The sequence below is a fragment of the Diadema setosum genome, chromosome 11 (assembly GCF_964275005.1).
Source record: "Diadema setosum chromosome 11, eeDiaSeto1, whole genome shotgun sequence".
In the NCBI taxonomy this organism is placed as follows: Eukaryota; Metazoa; Echinodermata; class Echinoidea; order Diadematoida; family Diadematidae; genus Diadema; species Diadema setosum.
The window spans coordinates 3,065,019-3,091,635 of record NC_092695.1 but is presented as its reverse complement, the minus strand read 5'-3'; the positions used below and the strand labels follow the sequence as shown (position 1 = coordinate 3,091,635).

At 36.5% G+C, this 26,617-nt stretch overlaps 1 protein-coding gene across 1 annotated transcript; it reads left to right on the top strand.

Moving 5' to 3' along the window:
- Positions 1 to 292: 292 nt before the first annotated feature.
- Positions 293 to 25,827, top strand: LOC140235531 (pleiotropic regulator 1-like). The gene is made up of 13 exons (XM_072315554.1): positions 293 to 430; positions 7,605 to 7,711; positions 11,038 to 11,174; positions 11,940 to 11,996; positions 13,444 to 13,540; positions 14,203 to 14,290; positions 14,902 to 15,117; positions 16,048 to 16,185; positions 16,742 to 16,936; positions 18,126 to 18,244; positions 20,593 to 20,732; positions 22,011 to 22,204; positions 24,039 to 25,827. The coding sequence occupies exons 1-13, from the start codon at positions 425 to 427 to the stop codon at positions 24,096 to 24,098; spliced, it is 1,554 nt and encodes a 517-aa protein (XP_072171655.1). The 5' UTR covers positions 293 to 424; the 3' UTR covers positions 24,099 to 25,827.
- Positions 25,828 to 26,617: the final 790 nt, after the last annotated feature.

Sequence of the window (26,617 nt, the reverse complement as noted above, 5' to 3'; positions counted from 1 at the left end):
CTAGACATTCAGTGCCGTGCATTGCAGTACACAAGACCCACAAGATAGATGTACTGTAATAGTTTACACTGAACCTGGCAACTTTGACGTCATGAACACTACAACAATTCATCACACCAGCTACAATTGTATGAAAGTCATAAGCATCAAAAATCCTTTTAAAACCTTTTATATTCAATTTTTGGAAAAGACAATATATAAATTATATTTTATAATTATTTTCAACTTTTCTTTTTGCAAAGAAAATGCATTTTGGAATATTTTAGCAAAAGAATTGTTTTGTATTTTATATTGGCACCTCCATTCGCCGACGAGCGCTTTTGACGATCGAGGAACTGCTTTAAATGCCAATTTTCCTTAAGTTGGAAATAATGTATGTGATTTTATACCTGTAGCATACACTGATTTGACTACAAGTAGTATTATGGAGGTAAGTTTTTGCAAACCTTAGCTGAAATGTCCAGCAGAACTGTCAAGCATTTTGTAACGTGCACGCTTGTTTAGTCCCGATAATTCATTTTCATGTGGCGTGTCCCGTGCACGTTGTCTATGGGACATTTTCTATACATCTCATCTAGCATCTCCCTCTCATCTGCAATAAAAATGTGCCATGATGATGCCTCTTGTACTTTTTAGGTGATACACTATCAGCGTATCACCTATTGTGATTGTCAAAATCTCTCTTTATTTTTTTTTTTATTCTTTCTTTCTGGACAATTTTGTGTCGTCAATATCTCAAGAATGACATTACGAAATACCGTATCCGGGCAATTACCCCCCAGAGGGCAATTACCCCCCGGCTAAATACTGGTTAGTGGTAAGGTTAGAGTTAAGATTAGGGTTAGGGTTAGGTTTAGTGTTAGCAGTTTGGGTTATGGTTAGGATTAGTTTCAGGATTAGGATTAGGGACAGGGGAAGGGTCCGGGGTAATTGCCCAGGGGGTAATTGCCCTAGACCCACGAAATATAACATGACATTTTCAGTCAACATGTCTCATGACAAAATCTAGCCACAATAAGGTTTTCATGACAGTTACATATCTATGACGTCATCTAGGCGCCATTTTGTGATTTTCGGACCTTGTCACATGATCGATCATAACTTCATAACTAGATGTCATTTCTGTATCATTTTCGGTGGACATGAAGTTCAGGTCACGCTCTATCTTACTTTTTAACGCTAGTTACACAGGTCATCATTACGCGCGCGTAAGTGCGCGTCAAAATTTTAAAAGGCTCAAAACGACTTCCCAATGGGAAATCTCGAAGTTTCAGACAATTTTAAGCGTTTCAAACATTTTCTCGCGTGCGCGTCCGTCCGCGCAATTTCGCGCGCAGAGCCCGTAAGCAACATGAAAATGCAATTTTTTTGACTGATTTGGATTCCTGATACTTTGAGTAATAATATCCATTGATTTCCGATCGATTACGACCTATAACAAAGGAATGCACTGGCGTCAAAGTTGAAATTCCGCGTGCGCGTCTTTCTGCAAATATAGTGAAAAAACATGTCTTTGTTTATTTCGCCATAGCTCTTTAAATCGTCCGTTGACCCTATATTTCTATTGCATATTACAAAAGTATATGAATTGTAAGTAACATTCCAAGTATCAGTATTGCCAGGAATACGCGATGACGTCATCATATCGTCATTTTAAATCAAAAAAGTGGAATTGATATTTTTGAGGTACTGTTTCTGACATTCATTTGCTCGTATCTCTGTTGTTTAAGCTCAATATTACCCCAAATTCAGATATGTTGCACTTTGAACATTTGCCTTTCAAGGCCATGTGATGGTTTTGAAATATGATGACGTCATCATACTAGAAATTGTGATTAAAGGTAAAGACTCAAAATCAGACAAGTTTACGTGTTATGTCTATGGGAGGTGATTTTTTTTTTAAACCATGCATTGACTTGACAACGTTTAAGCACCTTTACCTCATCTGATTTTACTCCATTTCCTCTGAAACATAAATATGTTGTAGCTGAGACAACAAGCTTTAGTAATCATGCATTTTATGTTTTCAAATCTCCTCATCAGCTTGACAATTTTGCAATTTAAAACTGAAAATGAGAATGCAATCTGTACGGAACGATTCCCAATTTTTCTTTGCAACTGTATATTGATCGAATCCACGCTGCCACTTGTGGGAAGTTGAATAGCGCCATCACAAGTCAACACTGTCACGATAGTATTTAGATTTAAGTTTCGCACTCGATCTTCAGGACAGCCATGTGGCATAATCCGTTAGCGCGCTGGTTGTTCATAACGCCATACCGGAAGGCGAGAGGTTCGACTCCCGCAGGACTTTTATCCGTTCTTTCTTTTTTTTCTCTTTTTTTTTTCGGCAGTTCAGCTTTACTCCGATGTCATTTATCGTATTACTTTATCAAGTGTACGTAACCCGTGAACACGGCTGCTCTATTTCCCTTGTTTTGTATTGGAGTTTGGAGATTGGGTTTGCTTCATTAATTTTGTCACACTTAAAGGCATAATTTACCATTTGCAGATGACAGCATTAGTGCTTTAAAATAGTTCTAAAATGTGAGTTAGGGATAGAAACAACCACTGTCAAAATTTGAATCCGTATAATCGATGTTAAGTGTTGTTAAATACACAAAATGTGAACAATAGTTATAATAAAAATGTTTCCAGACTAAACCGTATACAGTTACGGTTTACTGAGAAAAACCCTGATATCTCCTTATATTTTAGGTTTTATTGCAAATATTTCATATGATAGGATGTTTTATGATACAACAGACCTACACATATGCATCAAATGTGATATCTTGAACATTTTTGAAATCACTGCTCCCAAAGGTAAACTGGACCTTTAATGTTGTAAATTGCCCCTTGTTACAGTGTCCCGCTTGCCACCTTTCGTTTGCTCTTTCCTTTTCTCTTCATTGGTTATTGTTATACTGTAAAAGGATAGGTAGGAACATGTATGTTTAAATAACTTGCAGGAATGGGAGCTGAATTGATTAACTCTAGTCCAGGTGTATGGCGTCTCGCTCATCTCTTTGAAATTCCAGGTTGTTATTGTTTGACCCAATAACGAAGTTGTAGACAGGTTATATGTTGTTATAGAGGTATCTTGTGCCACATGAATGGAAAGCATCACTGTTTAGTAGTAGTAATGAACTTGTTCATGTTGTATATGGTATAAATATTTAAGATAAATAAATATATATATATATATATATATATATATATATATATATATATATATATATAAATAAAAAAAGATTAAAGATAAATTTCACATCCAATCTTCGGTACAGCCGTGTGGCTTTATAGTCACTTATGCACAATTTATGCACAACTTATGCACAATTATGCACTACCTTAGGACGAGATGTTCGAGACCCGCAGGACGCTATCATTTTTTTCTCTCTCTTTCTTTGTGTTTCTTTTGGCAGTTCAGCTTTATTCCGATCGATGTCATTTATCGTATTATCTTATCAATTATACTACCCCACGACACACAGTCGCTCAAGTTCCTCTTTTTTTTTGTCGGAGGCTCTAGGTTGGATTTGCTTCATTCATCATACGTATTGTTTAAATTGCCCTTGGTACAGTGCCCCGCTTGCCACCTTTCCTTTTCCCTTTCCTTTTCTCTACGTTTGTTCCTGTTATATTGTCACAAGACAGGTCGGAAAATAATTTGCATAACTCAACTGGAGCAGGAATGGCAACTGAATGAATTAACTCTAGGCCGGGTGTATGGCGTCTCGCTCATCTCTTTGAAATTCCAGGATGTTATTGTTTGACGCAATAACGGAGTTGTAGACAGGTTTTATGTTGCTATAGAGGTATCTTGTGCCACATGAGTAGAAGGCATCACTGTTCAGTAGTAGTAATGAACTTTTTCATGTCCCTCCATGTCAATTATAGTGTGGTTTAAAGGGGTTGTGTGTCTATCTGCCAAAGAAAAGGAATAACTTATTTTCGTCATGGCTGTTTCTCTATACGTAGCCGTAGGTAATGAGTGTTGTTGGTATCTGAGCAGTGAAGAACAGAGCATCAGGCTAAAATCCCCCTTAGTTATACGCGCTAAGCGTTCAATTTGATATATCTTTATGAAGTCAATCCCTGCTAATGGAGTTACAGAATTATGTTATGACACGTTTCACTGAAAGTTTGTAAAGCAAAGTTTATGGACAAGGCAAGCAATTGTACATGAATATACCTACCATTGATTTCAGAGGGAAATTATGGTATGCATAAATGTAAGGGTATCATTGCTTTGGAATTGCTGAGACAATATGCTTGGCACGAGGGCTTCCACTTCTAATAACTGATCCCTTTGAAGATGTGTCGGTCACGGGTGATCGTCATGATTCATCTTTCACGTAGAAGCTTGCGTTCCACACTCTTGGTTCAAGAAGACTTACCATCATACTTCAAATTGTTATTAAAGGTAAAGACTCAAAATCAGACAAGTTTACGTGTTATCTCTATGGGAGGTGATTTTTTTTTTTTTTTATGTGCATTAACTTGACAACGTTTAAGCACCTTTATCTCAGATGATTTTGCTCCATTTCCTCTGTAACTTAAGTGTGTGGTAACTGAGACAATAAGCTGCAGTAATCATGCATGTTATTCTTTGAAATCTCCTTATTAGTTTGACAATTTTGCAGTTTAAAACTGAAAATGAGAATGGAATGTGGACAAAACGATTCCTGATTCATCTTTCACATACATAAGTTTACGTTCCTCTTTTTTTTTCTCGTCGAGACGTATGGCCGAGTGGTTAAAGGCGACGTCTCAGAGACGTGAGGTTGCACACGTGCGGGTTCGAACCCCACAAGATCACGAAACAAATTACTTAGCTATTTTACTTTTTTTTTCTTCAATTTTGTATTACATATATCGTCCATGTAGAAATCACATTCGTATATAAACGCACCTACACACACACACACACAGACACACACACACACCATATCCCTCTTTTTTGTGTTGGAGACCATATTGCTTCGACTGCTGCAAAATTTTGCAGGCTGACTTTGTCAAACTGATCATAATATGTAATGACGACGATGAAGGTGTTGTACTTTGAACAATTGTCTTTCAAGACCACATCATTGTTTTGTACTTTGATGACGTCATCACACTGAAAATTGTGATTAAAGGCAAGGTATCAAAACCAGCCGATTATAGGTCTTATGTTTACGGCACATATTTTTCCCAAGTTGCCAGAAATGGCATAGCGACATCAGTAGTTACAAGGCCGCATTTCCGTCTAGCAATGCAATACATGTTCACGCGGCCACGTTGGTTGAGTGGGCATTGACTTTTCTCCCTGTAATATCTATACATTTCTTTTTTGCCTTACCATTTCCGTGGATGTCCCGTGGCCGAGAGGTTAGGGAAACGGTTTTGCATGCAAACTCAATTATAACTTCAAGGTGTCTATATCACATTCTTTTCTTTGTCGATCACAGATGACCGACATCTGATAACCCCAAGCGTATCACCTAACTCGTCAGTCTGACGAGTTTCATATCCTGTGAAAATTTGATTTAGGTATCACCTAATGCCATCCTGGCCATAGGTGTTCAGAAATAGTAAACTTCACCTAAATGCAAATTTCAGTTGGTTCCTTTGATTTTTTTTTTTTTTTTTTTTTTTTTTTTAGGGCTAAATCTTGGTAAAAAAGGGAAAAGATGAATCTATTTTAGATCTAGGAAAAGCCTACCTGTAGAAACTTCTATTCCACTTCGAGTTCCAGAGCAAAGTGGAAGGAGGTCATGTGATCATGTGATAATTCATCCATTACAAAACAAAAGGTACGAAATACAATTTACAAATATCATGACCTGCCGAGTTACAAATACAAGTGTAAATTTACTCTGGACAAATGTAATGTTTACTAACCATATCATTACTAACCATGCTTTTGGGGGTCTAGCCGAAGGGTCATTGAAGAAACTTAAAAAAAATAAAATAAATGAATAATTATTTGCAGTGCAGGTGAACATTTTTGTCATGATCAGATAATGCTTTCAATTGAATCATGGAAAGTAATTTAATTTAGTGTAATTCAAAATAATTGGATGGGACACTTTGTAGGAACTTACATACACTTCCATAAAATTTTTGTCTTTAATTATGACAGTGATTTTTTTCTCTCTTTTTAAAAAAAAATGTTACAACCCACTGATTCTTAAGTTGTACCTTCCATGGCGTTTGATGTGAAATGAATAAATGACTAATAGTAGTATAGTACAGAGTGCAGTGCTCGAGCTACGAGCTGTAGTAAAAGTAAATGTGTAAATTTGCTTAAATGTAATGTTACTATCAAACTCAAACTGTGGAATTGCCCATACTGATAGGCACCGATAGGGTTAGCTGTTCCCCCAAAAGACACAAAAAGGTAATGAAAAAAAAGAGAGAAGAAAACCTGAATATCATGCTGAAACTAAACAGGGTATGAATGGACAAGAAATTGCCTGTGAGTGTGACGTAATCTTTATGAGCTTTGCCAAACTTGTACCATTATTTTTGGTAGCAAGCGCAGCACAACCATTACCACTCTAGGGATGATGAAAATGATTTGCCTTTTTTTTTTTTTTTCCTGTGCGACAGTTTTCTGTTGTATTTTATTTTTTTTTTTTTTCTGTTGGAAGTACAACTTGTAATACAACTGGCTTAGTACAGTGTACATACAGTTGTAGTGTACCGGGTAGATGTTCTGTGACTGCATGATACATGTACACTGTACATTCTGTTTAATGCTGAATTTAGAAGAAAAAAAATATACATTTTGTATTCCGCACGAGTTAGTACAATCATGTACTATTTAAAGTTGAAAGTAAATTTTGTGTCATGTCCTAAATAGATTTATAATGAAGGCTGGGTAGGATGAAGTTAGAAAAACAGAATGTAATCTAAACTTTATATTTATTCTTTTTACCCAAATCAATCATAAAATGAGAATAATATTATGGAACAGTCAAGTTTCCCATGTTTCCACATTAGTAATTAGTACTTGTAGTCATATCTACTATACTTTGTCATAATGCTTCCCTGTATAAAATTCTGTAATTTTGTAAGCACTCTTAGTCTTAGGAATTGGCATAAAAGTATTGTCTTGTCTGATACTCAAATTGGCAGATAGGATATCAAAATCACCTTACATGTCTCAGATTATCAATCTGCAAATACTGAACAAAAAGGAACTCCTTGTAGGAATTTGTTCCTAGTTGACAGGAAATCAGTATAAAAGAATAAGATATTTAGAGCGCTGGAAAAAGAAATGACTCATTACTACATGTACCATGTTTGGGAACAGCCTTTCCATCCAATATGGTGACAAAACAAACAAAATTAATTAATTAGACTCTTATAATTTTTTATTCTTTGAATGATTTTTTTTTTTTTTGTATGTACCACTGGTACTGTACATGGTTGTAGAGTATTTTATTGATGAATTTATTTTTTTATTTTTGTGTGTACCACTGGTAGAAAGCCTATTTACGCTGTACAGTCTTATTTTGGGGCATGGGGTAAAAGAATATTCGACTCAATTTGATTCAATCACATGTATTTGTACAACATTGACTCTGTGCTGTGACCTTTGACCCATCCAGGAGGTGAGCAAACACTCGGTGCATACTCTGGTCTTCAGATCACTCAAGAGGTCGCATGACATCTTTATGGCTGACAACATTCAGCCCCCAGCAAGAGATGATGCAAGGTAATTAATTACCTCAGCCAAGGGAGGAGGTTACATAAGTATGTTTTCATTACAGTTGGTTTGTTTGTCTGTGTGCAAAATAGCTCAAAATGTTGTACATGGATTTGGATGAAACTTACAGGGAAGGTTGATAATGACACAAGTAACAAATGATTAAATTTTGGAAGTGATCCAAGACTTTTTATGGATTTTATGAAGGATTTTCATTATTGTGGCATGTAGGGTCAATGAACTTTGGACTTTAAGCTGCATATTTTTGAGGTTTTCATACGCGTACTAGAGTGCTTGCTGTAGTTTCTGATCCAGGGCGAGGTGTGCTGCGCAGCTGGCATTAGTGACATAACAATTTAAGGTTTCTATGTCCTGGGAAATCGGGCGATTTTCAGCATGCATACGTTGGGTAGAAATCACTGATCTCTACGGATGAACACTTGGTGGAAATGAGCTGCTTAGTGGAGGTCTGTGCTCTTGGAGTGCTTCTCTAGAATACCCATGATATTTGTTGGTGGATCTTCAGTTTCGCCAGTTGCAAGAAGCTTTGTTTGGGAAGTGATGGATTGTTTCATTGAATCTCAGCCGATGATAACCCAATTGTCTCAAAATTTTGCATGAGAGTAGAAGATAAAATGATAATAGAAAGCTGTATAGCAGAATTAAGAAAGTCCTTTTCTTTTATCTTATATGAATTAATATATAATATTTACTAATTTATGCAAGAAATCACGTAGCTTTGGTTATTTCTCACTGAAAAAGCTCTAGGAAGAGCAATGTTTTGTGGTACAAATGTCTTTTATAACTTCCTTATTAATACCTCAGAGAAAATATATAGGTTGTTATTTTTTTCCATAGATATATTTAAGTTTTTGTGTGCCAATAAATACAGTACAGCTGTACTGTATTTCTTTGATTGGTAATGCCCCAGAAGTGTTATGGTTAATAAGGCATTGTATTTGTCATTCATATTAATGATATCACATTGAATTATGAAAGAATAAGCTAATAAGGAGGGAATATACAACATGCCTGTCTAAAAAGAATAACCTTTCCAATACTAACATATAACACGACATTTTCAGGCAACAACAGACAAAACATACAGACAGACAATGTTCACTGTGATAACATATATTTGTCTGTGTGACTCTGAATACAGCTGTGTAATTTCTCTTGTATTTTGGTAGATGGTTCTGACATTTGCAATTTGTCAATTTGTATTTTCAGCAGTCTAGCTGATTACTCTACTTGTATATTCATGAGAAAATGACTTCTGCTTGGTAAGCAGAGAGCATGAAAACACAGCAAGAGGAAAGCATTGGTACATTCCTTTCTCTGTCAAAAGAAATGGTGCAGATCAAATGTCAACCATCATAGGGTCATAAACATAGCTTAACATAACTACATACCAGTATTTGTAACCCATTGAAAAAATGCTCTTTCTTTTGAGGTATACACGTAAACACATTTCAAAGCTAAAAATGAGTATCACTTGCAAAACAAGGCATTTTCCTCTTAAACAGTTAAAGTGAACCCAGGTCATAAATGTACCAAAACACTAACAGAATTTGATTCTTGTAACATGGACAGAGGAACAAATTATGCTCACCATAATGGACATTTTGTCACTATGTCCTATAATTTGTAGCTGTAGATTTGGACTGCATTTCATAAAAAGTTGATATGATAGCAACTCTTGCTGGAATGGCAGTTGTCATAGTAATGACAAGAATCCAGCTTCCTGATTGGCTGTTGCCACTTGAAGTTGCCATTCCAGCAAGATTTGCCATCCTAACATCTTTTATGAAATGGGGCCGTGGTTTCTCTTTTCTTTCAGTAAATGGTTCTGACAATTGCACTTTGTCCTGTTGCATTATTGGCAGTCTGGCTGATCAGTGTGAGAAGATGAGTTATGCTTGGCAAACAGGGAGCATGACCACACAGTAGTCAAATAACATCCTTTTTCTCTGTCCCAAGATACATGTATGGTGGAGATCAGATATCAACCTGCATTAATCACAAGGTCATACACTTGGCTGAAAACATTTCACTTGTAACCCTAAACTACCTGTATTTCTTTTAAGATACATAAAACACAAAATAATTTAGCAATGCTAGCATTTAGATGAATAATCCTTGTATGGCAACATAAGACATTTTTCCATCAGTAAAAGTGAACCCAGGTCAAACAAAGAATTTGATCATGCAGATGAATAAAATATCAAAGTAAACAAATCATGAGCACAAATCCAAAGCATCTTGTCAGTTGGTATGTTTCTGAGTACAGCTGTATGATTTACTGCCTATTGGTAGATGGTTCTGACAAATGCAATTTGTTTTGTGGTATTATTGGCAGCCTAGCTGATTAGTGTGAAATTGAGTTTTAGATTGTGGCAAGCAGATAGCATGACCACACATCTTGAAGAAAGCATTCTTTTATCAGGATCCGTTTGCTGTATGGCACAGATTGGCAACTGACCTTTCCGTTGAACCAAACTTGGGGTCATGAACAGGGCCAAATGTAACAGCACTTGCAACCCTAGACATTTTTCTTCTTAGTAATCGTAAACTCAGTATCTGGATAAACAAACCTCCAATTGAAATTGTGCAGTAAAGATCATGTTGCAATAATCTAGGGTCTTGTCATCTAGCACTTGAGCATAGAGATATGTGCCCTGTTGTTGTTACATTAGATGGGTTTTGTGGTTTAACGTGTGATTTTGGAGCAGCTGCCATGTTCCTTGGCAAGACATTCTAATCATTGCTATTGATCTAGCTGTGTGCATGGGGACCTGGAAAGGTATGAAAGTTGTGTGTGCCCCTGCATTAAAAATGGCAACTGGTTGGAACACTCCCTGAGGAGTGGAAAATGCTATGTACTGCAGTGGTACATGATTGAAAATGAATCCAAATACAGGGGCAATAATCAAAATCTTCTAAAGCACATTGATGTAACCTCACCTATGGAATGTGCTATGTATTCACATTTTTTTTTAATATTTTGGCTGATCAGTATACATTGTAATGAGCAATGTCTCATATTGACAAGCATGCTGACGAAATGTACTATTCTAATCTGTATAATTTTTCGCTGTCAACCACCCACAGAACATTCACCAAAACATGCACAGACTTGTTTGCATACACTGAACATACCGGTAATTTGCATATATTAGACACACATGTGTCATTGAGGAGACCAGGGGGTATTGTGATGTGATGAGGATGATGATGACCCATTTGGCAACCGACATTCAAATATATTTTTTTGATGGTATCCCTTTTGAAGACTACTTGTACAGTAAGTATGTGAATCTCTTTTGGTTTTTCAGTGACAGACTAAAAGTTGCATGCAAGGTGCAAGACCAGTACGGAATGATTCAGAACCTGCCTGCTCCAGGAAAGGGACTCCACATGGCAGAACACATCCATCCTGACATGACAGAAGGCAATCAACACTTAGAATCAGGTAAATGCACTGTTCATAGAGATACAATGTACCTCCATGTACAGTTATAGTAAACTTGAATAAGACAAAGAGTTTTTAAGTTTTAGTGATTAGTGGTTGGTTTATTTGTGGTATAAACAAGAAAATAGAGTCAGACTTCCTTGCTCATGAAGTATCTATGGGTAGAAATCTGCATTGATAATTTAATGATGCTCTCATGTGATGGATTTTTGGCAAAAAAACAAAAACAAAAACAGAATGGGGTATGCCACACCTGTGATATGAATATGAATTGAATGCACAATGTATTTGTATTTTTAATTTTCCAGCAATAGGGTGGATAGCCCTGTCAGCAAAGCTGATTTTCAAAGGTTTCCACTTGACATGCATATGAAAATCCACATAAAACAACAATAAATTTATGCACAATAAATACTTATAGAGTCATGGGTATAAGATAATTGTAGAACAAAAATGACTTGTAATTCGAATAATTGTGGTAACAGCAATAATGAATGGACAAAAAGAAATAAGTAAGGTCAGTTTTGTGAAGAAACTCCTGTCATTTAAATGAACACATCGGTAATATTAATCAGCATCTTTATCCAGTTTTAGTTTTCTGTACACAAATCTTGGTGAATCCCAAACAAGTGTGTGTGGTGTGTACAGAAAACTTTAATGATGACTGAGTAGTTTATGTGTATCTTTATGATGTTGGCACTGTAGAATTTGATATTTGTTGAAGCCCAAATAATATCTTCATTATTTTACTGTGCATATTTTCAGGATATGAGGACATTGCAGCACATGTTTTGCCAGGTCACCCCTACCCTAGTGCTCCAGGTAAGATCAAGATTGTTGAGACCGGGGGGCATTTCATGAAGGAACTTGTCGGATAAAATATCCGACAATTTTTTAGAAATTCTTTAGTCTGATTGGCTGATTTCTCTGAACTTGTCGGATATAATTGACTTGTCAGATATTTTATCTGACAAGTTCCTTCATGAAATGCCCCCCAGGCGTCTCTTGTTTGACTGTGACATTAAAAGTGGCACTAATCTGCATGTAGACAGATATTGTAATGAAACATAAGACTTTGTTTCGTAGGTTTGAATGTTATCAATACCTTGTTTTACGCTGTATGCCATGATGCAGAAATGCAATTTCTGTATGATTATTTGTTATGGTAGACTGTTCCGATGTTCATGAGAAGGTACAATTTTTCTCTAGCAAAACATCATGGTGAGTTTCAAGTTTCAAGTTTCAAGTTTTATTTAACCAAATCATTAAACATTTGACATTTTACAAAAGGATACAGCATTAAGAATAATGAATGGTGTGGGACCCCAAAAGAAGCAGAGCGTGTAAAAAAGGGGTCCCGGATAAACATATAAAACAAACAAAACAAACTAAAGTTTTAAACATATTACCAAGAAGTATAATAGTAACATATTTACATAGGACAGATGCATCACAAGCACACACACACACACACGCACACACACACACACACATTCAATCACACAAACACGTGTCACAAAAACGCTCATGCACATACATGTAGTAACCAAAAATCCCAAGGGTCAATTTGGCATACATTGAGAGCTCATGTGATAGGTATTATTAGAGTATTTAAGACAGAATTTATGTGGTTCATTCAGGAATATCCTGTGATATGTCTGTTAAAAGACTATAAAAAAGGACATTTTATATATTAATATATGAGAAAAATCTGGAGAATTTTACAATTATGGCACTCACCTCTAAGTACAGTGTATCAATGTGTGTGTGTGTTTGTTTGTTTGTTTGTTTACTAAATACAATGATGTATCTTTTCGTCCTGCTTATTCCATGTGTCTGAGAGAACAGTTATCATTGATGCACATGTTGTGTTACTGCTCTAGTAGGAGCTGGTGGAAAGAGCTCAAGATATGATGCACTGTATGTTTTCAGCATTTTATACCAGCTATTCTTTAGGAGGAAGAACTGATGCCCTTTCATTAAAAGTAGCAACAGTAACTCTATCACCAGTCTGCTGAGCAGGAGTTCTGTAGGTCTACATGAATGTACCAGGAATGTAGATAAAAATTAAAATAAAGGAAAAAGCATGACATTGGTAATGCATTGGATTAATTACTTTTTACTATCATTCTGTGAAAAAGAGAGAATTTACCAGTGGTTGAAATCTAATTACATAAGACAATTCTGTGTTGATTTGCTGTGAAGATTATTGAACATGTGGTGAAAAGTGGGTGTCTTATGTTTTTCAATCATCTTTCGTGACTTGCAGGCATCCCTTTATCACAGGAGTCTATTGCCAGGCAACCGCCTCTCAGCGATAGTGGTATCCAGGAAGTGCTGAGAGGTCTCCCTCCTTCAGAAGCACAGTAAGCAAAAGACTTACAGAGCAAAATAATTCAATGTAGAACAGTGCTCTTTGTGTGAAGTAAAGAAACAAGCAAATGGTAGCAGTTATGTAGTCTGACATACATAAGCAAAGCAGGAATGCATTGGATTTTTGTTGTTGTTATTGAGAGAACAATGTCTTTTAATGAATATTGTCCACTTTTTATGAAAATATTGCTATTACATTGTTTGTTAGTCACTGCAATGGATCCATATTTAAATTTCATATATCACTGAAGGAATATCTCTTTCCATAATACAGAAACTTGCATATCAGATATTTAATCTAAATGTCATATTTCAATTATATGGTAATTTTCATGGATTAAAAAAAATGTAATATTTTGTTTGACTAAAGGTAATTATAATTTCTAATCTTAAGTTAGTACTATAATATGAATATAGTATGTTTTCTAGTGTTCCTTTCTTTTGCATATTAGTATTTGAGATCCCAAACCACATATATTGATTCACAAGTTGAAAAATCTCAGTAATTTCTAAGCGTGATTAGTAAACTATGCATTTTTCTTCATTTTCTCTGATATGTATATCTAATATGTTTGATTGTTCTTATATATATGTCATTGCATGTTCTAATTCAGTGTGTCTACACCGTATCTATTGATTTGCCTTCCTTTACCAGAATCCAGGCATCCAGAGTATCACACGGAGTGGAAGATATTCACCGAAAAGCTGGCATACCTGAGAGAGTGCAGCCGCCTGGATCAAGGGTGAGTCTGGCCGAAACGAGACCCAGTGTACAAAGATACATAACTGATTTTCTGTTAAAGTTGTTAAATAGAAGATTATTCAACTTGTGTCCTTTTGAATAATGTCAGGGGGATCAAACAACAACAACAACAACACAAAACAAAACAACAACTGTAGTATGCCGTAGAACTATACTGTAATAACCCTAAGTTCATCCAAAACTAAGCTGTAGTGGTAATCCTAATTATAAGTGATAATGTACTTGAGTATGTGCACAAACTTTGCCAGTAATGGCAATGATTATGATATGGCATTTAAATTTGGTTCATGCCCTGTTTTGAAATAAGATATTTGAAACTTTCGACATGAAAAAAAGGTGTGATTGCATATTTTGTCTATTATAAGGGATATGCCCCGCTGTGACGATAATACTGGCCTGATTACCATCTGATATTGATGCTTGCTCATTTGCTTCTCATCTCGCAGTTTTCCTGTTACTGTCTTTTGTTCTTCTCTTCATTTCTTTACTTCTATCTCTCCCTGTTTCTTCATTCTTGTTTTCTCTTTTTTGTACATACCTCTTTTTCTCTAATTCTTCTCTTTTCTTTTATTTTCACTTCATCCCCACCAGGCACTGGTCTCTATCGCCGGGGGTGGCACCAAGAACTCGCAGGCACTTGTGCCGAGGAAAGCACCCACAATGCCGAAGCCAAAATGGCATCCTCCGTGGAAGCTATACAGGGTCATCAGCGGCCATCTTGGCTGGGTGCGGAGCATCGCCGTGGAGCCCGGGAACCAGTGGTTTGTCACAGGCGCGGGCGACAGGGTCATTAAGATCTGGGACCTGGTATGCATACATGTGCTTTCCCTTTGCATTGGAATGCGGATATTTGCAATAAAATGTGATAGCTTTTTGTGTATTATTTTGGCAGTCATTTGATACTCTCCTTTATTTTTTGAGAATTACTACTTTATGTGGCTTGAAAACAAACTGAAGCAGAGTAAAAAAAGAAAAAATGCAAGTAGGGACACCATTTTGATGAACTATTGTACAGTGTAGGTCTTCAATAGTATAGCATGCAGTTGCCGTTCCCTTTGAGGTATACAGTATATCTGTATGTAGTATTGTAATTTTAGACTGCCCTACCCACTTCTGGCTTGCTTATGTCCGAAGAAGGAATCATCAAATATTGTTATTTAATTTTATAATCATCGAAATTGAGTGTAATCATTTGATTTCAGGTCAAGGCACATTAAAACAATTCAGTCTTATTTATCATTTTGATATGGGATTGCAAAAGAGTTCTTTGGTACATTCAAATCAAATTCATTACCAAAGTCTGCAATTTTGTAAACAGTTTATTGATTATGTACTTTCTGCTCAGAATTAGACATGGCATTGCAGATAGGTAATACTTCATATTTTGAATTATCATTCATTATTATGAAATGAAAGGCTGTAAGTTTACAAAAACCAGTGTTTTATCTTTCTGTAATGACAAAATGTCATACATAGAAATGTTTTAAAGTACAAAAGAGATATCGTTGCAACTGATTGACAAATTGCCCTACATCGACGTAGGGCAATTTGTCAATCAGTTGCAATGAAAACATCTCGACGGAAGAAAATCATAAAAAAGAGATATCGTTTATATGTGGAGGTACATACGTATTGAGCTTTGAGTTTTGGATAAATCATTATGACAATGGTTGTGTGAAAACAAGTGCCATTCCTTTCCTCTGTGTGAAAATCAAATCTGCATTCATCTGAATATAGGCTAGTGGTCAGCTCAAGTTGTCGCTGACTGGTCATGTGAGTGCTGTTCGAGGTCTGGCGGTCAGTCCGAGGCAACCCTACCTATTTTCCTGTGGAGAAGACAAGATGGTCAAGTGCTGGGACTTGGAACAAAACAAGGTAAAAGTGACTCTCCTTTCTACATAAAGTATTTTGTGAAACTGATTATGATCATGTGAATATCTGCAGAGAGAAAATGATCTTATTTTTCATTTTTGCAGGAAACTTTTTTTTTTTCGGTTTGGTGTTTACTATTGGTGTTTGATAAACTTTCTTTGGAATTGCCATTATCCTGAGCTGGCTCCAATTTGCAATTAAAGTCCACAGACTGCAATCATTCATTTTACTCTGTTTTTTTCTTCACCTAGTCCAGCTTAGTGGATAAAAGACAAATGTTAAAAATGTAATATCTATTTTGGTTTTCTTTGCTTGTTCTGATATCTGTACAATTTAATTTTCTCAAAAGTTTGAACTTTTGACAAATGACCCCCCAAAAGTCTGATAATGACGATTTGTGACCCCCACCGTTTGTCAGCTTACCTGCTTATTATTATTTTCCTCACAAGGAAATCAAATTATTTTTTGTAATAGGCATGTTTGTTGCCAGCCTGAGTTCTATTTTCTCTCTTGTGTCTCTGGCCTGACCTCTGAACTCTGACCTCTTGCATTCCTCTAGGTCATTAGACATTACCATGGCCACTTGAGTGCCTGCTACGCTCTTGATCTCCACCCGACCATCGATATCCTGGCTACATGCGGCCGTGATGCCACAATACGAATCTGGGACATGCGGAGCAAGGCCTGCATCCACACGTTGACTGGTCACACGAACACAGTGGCATCGGTCAAATGCCAGAGTGCTGAGCCCCAGGTAAGAAAGAGGACACATGGTCAGTTTGCTGGGACCTATGGTGTGGTCACAGAGCAGTGTTAGGAAACATTCAGTGGTATTGGTCAAATGCCTTGCCTGCCTTGGACTACTTACATGTAACATAATAATGCCAGAATTTTGGAGCTTGGGTATTTGTTCCAATTTCATTGTGTCACTGCTGGCAACCAGGGACAGCCTGGTGGTAGTGTCGCTGCCTGGAAAGCAGTAGATGACAGGTTCGATTCCTGCTGGTTCCTTTATACTGATAAGTTTGTTTAAAAATATAGCTCAGCAGTTGTGATTTTACAAATTTCATTTGTAGAGGGAGACAAACTGATGAATACTCAAACCTCATCAATGGTCATTGTAACTGGACGTTGGTAGAATTAGTGTAGAAATATGCTGAAAAGACTGACCGGTGACAGACAAAATGATGAATGATCATTGCATTCTGAATTTGTCATGGATACAAATACACTGTGAACATGTTGTAATGTCTTCAATTTACTCTATTAAGACTTGGTGAGAAGTCAAAGATGCACTTTGATTACACATAGTGGCAAGGAGTCATTTCCTTTTTGTTTTGCTTCAGAGGTTGACCAAAATACCGGCTGTCCGGGAAGCAGATATTCTCCATAAATCCTGCCAAAGCTGTAGCGAAGCATTCCAGCAAATTACACAATAAAATCCTTGTTTTCAAGAGCTCAAATTACTTTAGTTATATGTGTATGAGAATAACATGATTCTCTTTTCCAAACCTACATGTACTTTTACTGTGGAGGGGTGACATGAAATTGCAATATCAAACTCATGAGCATCAGAAACATTCCATTTCAGAACGCAGTAACGTTAATAAATTCTTTGAATATGAATGCCTGTAATTATTGGAAATAACTCATGATTAATTGAGAATTAATTAATGAATGTTATAATTGTTAATCAAAGATACATTGATTATTTGGTTAAAGGCTGCTGACTTATATTGTGAAAATACTACTTTGGTTCTCAATGTACAACAGAAGATATGAAATTCCTTCTATGCAGTCATTGCCCATAGAAATCCATTATCTGTGTAACATGTTGCACTGTGAAAATGTCAGAACTTACAAGGAATATTGTGCAAAACGTATTTATCTCTCCTATGGAAATGGAAAGTGCATTCACCTTTAAACCTCGTCTTTTCTTTCAGATTGTGAGTGGGAGCCATGATTCTACCATCAGGCTGTGGGATCTGGCAGCGGGCAAGTCCAGGGCCACACTCACTAACCACAAGAAGAGTGTCCGATCGGTTGTCCTCCACCCAAAACTGTGAGCCAGCAAACAGTTATCTTTCATACCTCTTTCTCTGTCTGTCCGTTTGTCTATATGTATGTATCTGGGTTCATATATTTAGTTGTTTGTAGTGATGGATTGACAGATACAAATGATTTCTCTCTTTACACTGACTTAAACAGTATGTACAAGTTCATACTAAATCAATTCCCATGTAAAGTCTTCTCCAATACATCTTTGATATTCACTGCTGTATGAAGATCGACTGTATACGCCATATATTTTGCTAGTCTAAGTTTTCGCGAATCGGGAATTCCTCGACGATTTCGAGAGTGGTTAAATTCGCGATCATGGAGTCCTGTACTGAATGGAGAAATGAACATGCGTACGTCACATCCACATCGGGTTCAGAGTCAATATTTTCGCATGTCCTTAATTTGATGAAGAATAGCCCCTGACTCGCGAAATTCGCGAAAATAAAAACCTTGCAAAATATTCGCCATATACAGTATTATGTCTTTCAACTGTGTTTGCTCCTGTGACATACGAAGCGTGGATGGTCAGATCCCAAAGACAACGATGAACACTTGAATGCTTCAACAGGAAGTGTTATTTCACATGAATGTGAACGTATCCATTTTTCTATGAAAAAGAGAATTGTTCAGTTATGTTATCCCATGTCCTATCACTGTTGGCTAGAATAACATCAAGTCATCTCTTGCTTCGCTGAGATCAAAGACAAGATACACTAGACTCCGGTTATAACAAAGTTCTTGAGACCTGCAGTTTTCCTTTTTTATATTGAAATTTTATTATAACCGAGCAAATAAACAATGAAATATACAGAGCAGATAATGTTTGGGTGTGAAATTTTACTTCATTGTAATTTTAATTTACTTTCATTGTAATTTTGTTACGACTGTGTTATATCAGGAGTTCACTGTATTGATCAAGTCATGACAAAAAAAAGGTTTGCACTGATACACATAGGTACATGTTAAAGGTAGGGAATCCCATTTGCATGCCTTAAATGAAGAGTTGTATAAATACAGTGGAATGTTGAAGAGAGTATCATTTTAGAAACTCCCATAAAGTATTGAAAGTGGAAGGTAACATTTAGTACATTTTTATTGACCGTTAGATTTTGAATTGAATTTTTTTGGGGGGCTCACCGTAAATTCCAGTACATTACTAGGCTACCTTTGCAGACCCATGCACTGCATGTGTGTCCATCATGTATATTTTGTGAAGAAAGTTCATCAAAACTTACAAACATTTCTAAATACATTCTTGCCACACACTCTATATGTTATTACATCAGCTCTTATACTTTTAGATTTGTGTTTGTAGATAAAAAAATACAGAAGACTGCAACAAAAAGGCTTAACCCTAAAAAGACTGGGGGGGGGGCCTAAAAGGCCCCCCCCTCGACATTTCGCGCGATTACTCTGCAACACGCGATGCTCTCGCCGCAATGCTCTATGACATTTTTCTTTCGAGTTTCCCGCACATTTTGACACCAATTTGTGACGCCCGGGGGTACGGTTCTGAAGTTACATAACTTTTTGTACATGCACGTGAAGCCGAAAATGGCTCAAAAATGTGATTTTGTGTACAAAGTCAATGCAAATTGAGTTTTTTCACATGGCTCATATAAATATGCTTACTTATTACTCTCAATGGCTAAAATTAATTTGTTTTAGGAGTATTATGCTTGAAAAAGTGTCTGCCACAAATTTTGTTAAAAAAACAACAAAACAAAAGGTCGAAAAACAAAGAAATACATAAGAAATTCATAAACAATAAAAAAGATAAGAAATTAATTTTGATACCGAATTTTTTTTTCAAGTACATTTGCTAAGAATGCCACTAAAAATAATTAGACCAAAAATGAGCACTTTTGGAGCTTTCTTTACTGATTTAGATCAAAGAGTCTGATTTCTTGCATAAATGAGCATAATTAATCAAAATAAAATAAAAGAAGACTATTTTGTAAAATTTGATATACGATCTTGTAGATTACATCGCACAATACCATTGTGCAAATTTTCGCGGCGATCGCGCGATCCACGGCCGAGATCTTAAGGGGGGCCCTTTAGGCCCCCCCCCCCCCCCCCAGTCTTTCGAGCTACCAAAATAGCCCAGTCTTTTTAGGGTTAAGTGTGGCTGACACACAGAACTACTGAGTAGTTGAGTTTGTGCATTATTCAAATTGTAGATAACTGTTGACTTCCAAATATCTCAGCAGTGGCCTAAAAAAGTCCCCTGAGGTTCATATTTAATGTTTTGCTGCATTTTGGGAGGTCTGTAAAAGGTATCCCCTACCTTTAAGGTTTAGCTTTAACATATTTTATGTGTGTCTGATTTATCCCATGAATCATTAGGTACATGATGGCCTCGGCTTCACCAGACAACATCAAACAGTGGAAGTTCCCTGATGGAAACTTCATGCAGAACCTTGGGGGACACAATGCCATCGTCAACTGTCTTGCCATCAACTCAGACAACGTTCTGGTGTCGGGAGGTACGTCCCGACTTGAATATTGTCAGCACTGAAACGGTGCCATGTATATACAGGACGAACCACTACGATATGTTGCTTAATTTTGAGCACATCCACTGGTGTTTTTCTGAGTTGATCAATGGAAATATCGTGAAACTGTCAATGTACAGGCACTAAGCTCTTTTTGCTGCCACTCTCTGTAGGAGTAATGATAAAAGAAATACAGAATGAGATTGTATGAGAGTAATGTACTCACCATATTTCACTGGTAAATGTGTTGCAAATTAGGCTTGTAAAGCAACTTGGCACGTGGTTGAATTCATGATAGAGAAACACAGTGACAGAATAAGGAAGAAGCGTCATCCCTCTTCCGGAGAAAAGTTAGCAATCATCCACTTTTTCTGAGACAATATTCAAAGCCTTGGTGTTACTGGAAGCAATATTTTCACAAGATGCTAGGTACTGTATGCAAATAAAATGTACATTGTATATTTGATGACTCACAAACATTGCAGAAATAAGAACACTGTGATAATCATACTTCATATACATACATACAATTATACTGAAAGGTACATGTACACGTTTAACTGTGCTATCCCTCTGCAACAAAAAGTATATTAATTCACAGTGTCATTTGTCACTGGATTTTATTGGCCTTCATGTTGATTGTACCATTGCTACGTACATGTACATTGTAAACAAAATGGGTTCTTTGACTTGCAGTTCAGAACTTTATTTTGTGTGTGTGTGTGTGCATGTGTGTGTGAGAATGGAGGATCAAGATAATACCAAACCATCAAACCAACTGGGCAAATTATTTCCTTGTGCTTAGGCAAACAAATCAGCGTACAGAAATGGGTGAGAAGTAGCTCTAACTTATCTGAGCTCGAAATTGTTTGCTGGGGAGTCTACATACCTCAATAAAAAGGTGTGTGGATATGAAGCAACAACTACATGATAGCTGGCAGCATCTCTTCAAATGGTGCCTCAAGCAGTTAGATACCTGAATGTAAGAAAGACCCAAGTCCATTAGGGAAGATTTTGAATAAACAAAACAAGAAAATCCCAAAACTAATAGCATCCAAATATTTTCAATCTTTTAATTATGGGAATATGATGTATTCAAAATGAAATGTAAACAGTCATTTGAATGATTATCTATATTTGCATAACTTTGCAAAGGAATGCTGAAGATGATGGCTAGATTTGACATGGACCATTCTAATATTCACGAATTCAATGGAAAGAAGCGAATAGCTGTGATTTTTAAAGAACTCCTCTCTTTTCACTGAAAAGGCGACAATGGTTCTCTTCACTTCTGGGACTGGCGAACAGGCTTCAACTTCCAGCGGACCCAGGCCCCCACCCAGCCCGGCTCGCTTGACAGTGATGCCGGCATCTTTGCCATGACCTTTGACCACAGTGGCAGTCGTCTGTTGACTGCTGAGGCAGACAAAACCATCAAAATATACAAGGAGGACGATGAAGCGGTGAGTAGGGTGTTTGTTGAGAAAGCATCCCCGAGTCCGAATCTCGGGATTGGAAAGATGCTCTTTAGGTCGTCCGCATTAATTGTTTAAACTGAGAAATAGTACAATACTCAAACCAACAACTACTTAAATTTTCTACCATTTATCCATTCTCTATATATTCAGGTTGTATTTTATCTACATGTCTGTGTATGTTGAACCTTTTTTGTTATTATCTTAATCAGTATTGCAAAATAGTAAATATTTGTTATCGTTTAGTTTTCTTTTATTAGTGTTTGTTCATGCCTACCTTAGATGCCTGTGTTCCTGGTAGCAAGAATTGTAGAATCATTTATAGCTGCAGTTCTGTATCGATTTAGATATTCCTGTCATGAATGTAAGATTGTGTCAATACTTTGATGCACTGAGCAGAAACAACACATTTACAGAACCTTGATAGAGACTCTTACCTCAGCAGTGATTTTTCACATTAGATGTAATATTAAATGGTCAGATCTGTGGTTATCCATTCATTACATTTGTTCCTTCTTTCCTCATTTGTATGCCTCTGCCATAAAATGTCATTATATTTTGGGGGTTGTCAGTCAGTCCAACCATCTGTCCATCTGTCCATCCTCAATTTTCACTGTTTTTTTTTTCCATATTTTGAAAATGACTCAAAATTTTGTCTTGAAAATTAGTGTGGTGTTATCAGATAATGACTTTTTGCCAATCATATAAAACTGTCATCTCACATAGGCAACATGTACTGTAGACCTGTTGGAAAAAATAATCTGATATAGCAGAGGCATACCAGTTGCCATGATGACATTTCTAGTTTGTTTTGTTCTCTTTCCATGTATTCTTTCTCTATTGTTTATGTCCTGTACATTGACTTACTCTGCAATTTCTTCATTATAACATGTATCTCATTTTACTGAAACTGTCTTTCTCAAAGCTCTTAACCCTAAAGGGGCCGGGCTTTTTTGGCTATGCTCAGACCGGGGGGGGGGGGGGGGGGGGGGGGGGGGGGGGGGGGGGGGGCGGATTCCGCCCCCCCCCGAGATCTCGGCCATCGGTGGTGCGATTGCGATGAAATTTTGCATGCGTGAGACCCGCGTCATAATCTACAAGATTGTGTCATAAGATTTTTTGAAACAATCAATTTCTAATTTTAATTAATTAATTATGCAAATTAAGCTCAAGGTGATATTTTAGCTTAATCAAAAGCATTGAGAGTCTAATTTTTGATCTGTAAATCTGTTTTAGCATATTCAACAATTGTACATCACAAAAACTTCCAAAACTCATTTCAATTCTTATGTATTTTATTGTTTTCAGAATTTCTTATGTATTTCTTTGTTTTTCAACTTTTGTTTTTTCTTTGTTTTTTCATTGGAAATTGTCACTGACCACTTTTCTACCATAATTAGCACAAAATTAATCAATGAAAGTGATTAATTGTAAAAATAATCAGGTTTTTATGCCTTTCATGACAGAGCACTGTTTTCCATAGGAAATGTACACAAAATCACAAAATTGTGCCCGTTTTGGAGCGACATTCCGTTACAAAAATGGGCGTGGCTTCGCAAAAGTATGCGCGGACGTTGCAAATTTGGTCTCAAAAGTTGCGCGAGACTTGAACGAAGAAAGTCAAGAAGCCTCGCGATGAGGCCTTCTCGCGTTACAGAATTATAGCGCGAAACGTCGAGGGGGGGGCGGATTCCGCCCCCCCGGCCCTTTTAGGGTTAAAAGAAGCATACATCGTATCATTTTTAATTTTTTCTGTGTTGTCTTAATTGAGGTACCAAAGCAACAATCTTATTCATTTTCTTTTATCATGTCTATTCATCAGACTGAAGAAACTCATCCACTGAACTGGAAACCAGAAATAGCAAAGAAGAAGAAGTACTAACTCTGGTCACTATTCTTGGAAGAAGCGGCACTTTTCATTCCGAATCATGCTACAGAGGACAGCCTGAATTAAGTTTGAGCATATTGTTTCAGACTGAATGCTATGAAAGGATGTCTAGTAACCAAAAGGAAAGCTGAAAATGGTCTGCAAACTTGACCACAGTTTGTGCCAATTTTTATCCATGGGAGCCATTGGAGTCATCTGACATTGTTGAGAACAGTCATCTGACCTGATTGGAGTTCGTTCAACATCTTACTTGTTGGGGTCACTGGGATAGATGAACTGCAACTTTTCTCATGTTTTGTATTGTGGTTCTGCCATGAAATATGTCTGGATGTCAATGATTGAGTACTTTGGAAGAAAGCGATTCATGATAATGCATATTTTTATGCAAAAAGTTAGAGATTTTACTTTATACAGTAACCTAAAATCACATGATCACACCATTTGGGAATCACAATTAGCTACAATAAGTTCTTGTCCCTGGGGACATTAATTGTGATTATGATGTTACCTTTCAGCTTCCAGTAAGGCAAACCTACATTGTGAAAATAATCAAAACTTTCATAAATACTGACCAATGAAGTGAACTAATGGATTATGTGAGGGTAAAGAGGAAGTACAGTTGTATATTAATATATTTTTTCCCATGCAGTCAATATTAGGATGATAGTCGGAAGTGTACTTGGGATGGAGTGCATATTTGATGTCAAAACGAGAAATGACGTAATTTGGCACTCAGAATAGCAGCCGCAAACAGGAAAATCATTTCCAGAATACCCCCTTGCTCCTTAATTAGCAGATTATAAAAAAAAAAAAACCTGAATAATTGGAAGAAGGAGCAATATTGAGTGTCCGTGGATGTGCATTATCAATCCAAATGTCTATCATCTTTCAGGAAGTATTAAAGTGGGTAGGTAACTACACAACGATCAGTGGTGTGTGTGCTCATATACTCCTCAAGAGAAAGTTGAATGTAAATACACTATAATCCTTGGAATCGATTCACCATGTCTTAAGAGATGATTGAAAAACCAGATCAACTTTGTCTGTCACAGGAATTGATCAGGCTCTGGGAGGTTTTTGTTGCAAGCAAGTGTGCAGCTGGCTGCAAAGTATGCCCCCCACCCCTCCCCACTCCCCCCCCCCCCCCCCCAAAAAAAAAAAAAACAACAAACAAACAAACAACAACAACAACAACAACAAAATGTGATTTTTGTTTATGAAATACAGTAGGTCTATAATATCTAGTTTACCAGTTTCTCTAGATATATATTTTGTGTATTGACTCTGCAGAACATATTCCAAGTTTTGTTCCTACAGTGTACAATACATGTCCTCAATATTCTGTTAGCCAGTGGATGTTGATACTGATGTACATGGGTAATTCCATGAAGTTGGGGCAGTGTCCATGTAGCATCGTGATATTTGAAAAATACATTTCAGCATAACTCAATATTAATTATGCTATACATTTATTGTTTGTAGGCTTTACATTTGCATTGAGGCCACACATTTTCCTGGAAATTTTGTGCCATTCAGACTCAATTTTGATGAAGTTATTAAACAATATGTAACGGTGTCCTGTAGCATCGTGACGTGTCCATGTAGCATCGTGAAATTTTAACATTTGGTCCTAAGAGACAAATTATGTCAATTAGCTTGACCAAAATTTGATGCAATATGCATATTTACTAGATTAGTCAGATAGCTAAATATCTCAAATTTCCTGTACACAGTTTTAATTTTAAAAGAAAATTACAAAATGTATCACGATGCTACAAGGTGTCCTTTTTTGTTACATTTGGTGGACACCGTGTAGCATAGTGACACATTGTGTAATTTTCTTGTAAAAGTAAAACTGTGAAAAATAGAGTTAAGATATTTAACTATCTGACTAATCTAGTAATTATGCATATTACATCAAATTTTGGTCAAGCTAATTGCATTAATTTGTCTTTTAGGACCAGATTTTAACTATCATGATGCTACATGGACACGTCACGATGCTACAGGACACCGTTACATTTTTTTAAAATAACTTCATCAAAATTAAGTCTGAGTGGCACAAAATTTCCAGGAAAATGTATGGTCTCAATACAAATATAAAGCCTATAAAGAATATATGTATAGCATAATTAGTATTGAGTTATGCTAAAATGTAACACTTTGTGCCCCAACTTCATGGAATTACCCACATAATACTTGATACAACTTCATTTTTGATGTTCTTGCTCTGTTCTTTGTGAATGTAAACAACAAGTGCTTCATGCAGATTCCCTGAGCATTTGATTTAGTTCTATCAGCTGAATTTTCCCCTTCCTTTGTACATGTAATAAAAATGTAAATACAGTTTGAAACATGGTACATGTATTTCTTCATTATTCGACTCTTCTATCAATATTGTACAATGTACAAGGAATGTATTGGTGAGTATGTGTGCTTGACGGTGAAGATGATATATTATATGAGTTATTTGATTGAGAAAGACTGTTGGCCTACATCGAGAAAAAAAAAAT

Coding starts and splice junctions, on each gene's coding strand:
- LOC140235531 (XM_072315554.1), top strand. Junction 18,245..20,592: donor GTTGTCCTCCACCCAAAACT/GTGAGCCAGCAA, acceptor ATGAATCATTAG/GTACATGATGGCCTCGGCTT. Junction 22,205..24,038: donor ACAAGGAGGACGATGAAGCG/GTGAGTAGGGTG, acceptor TCTATTCATCAG/ACTGAAGAAACTCATCCACT.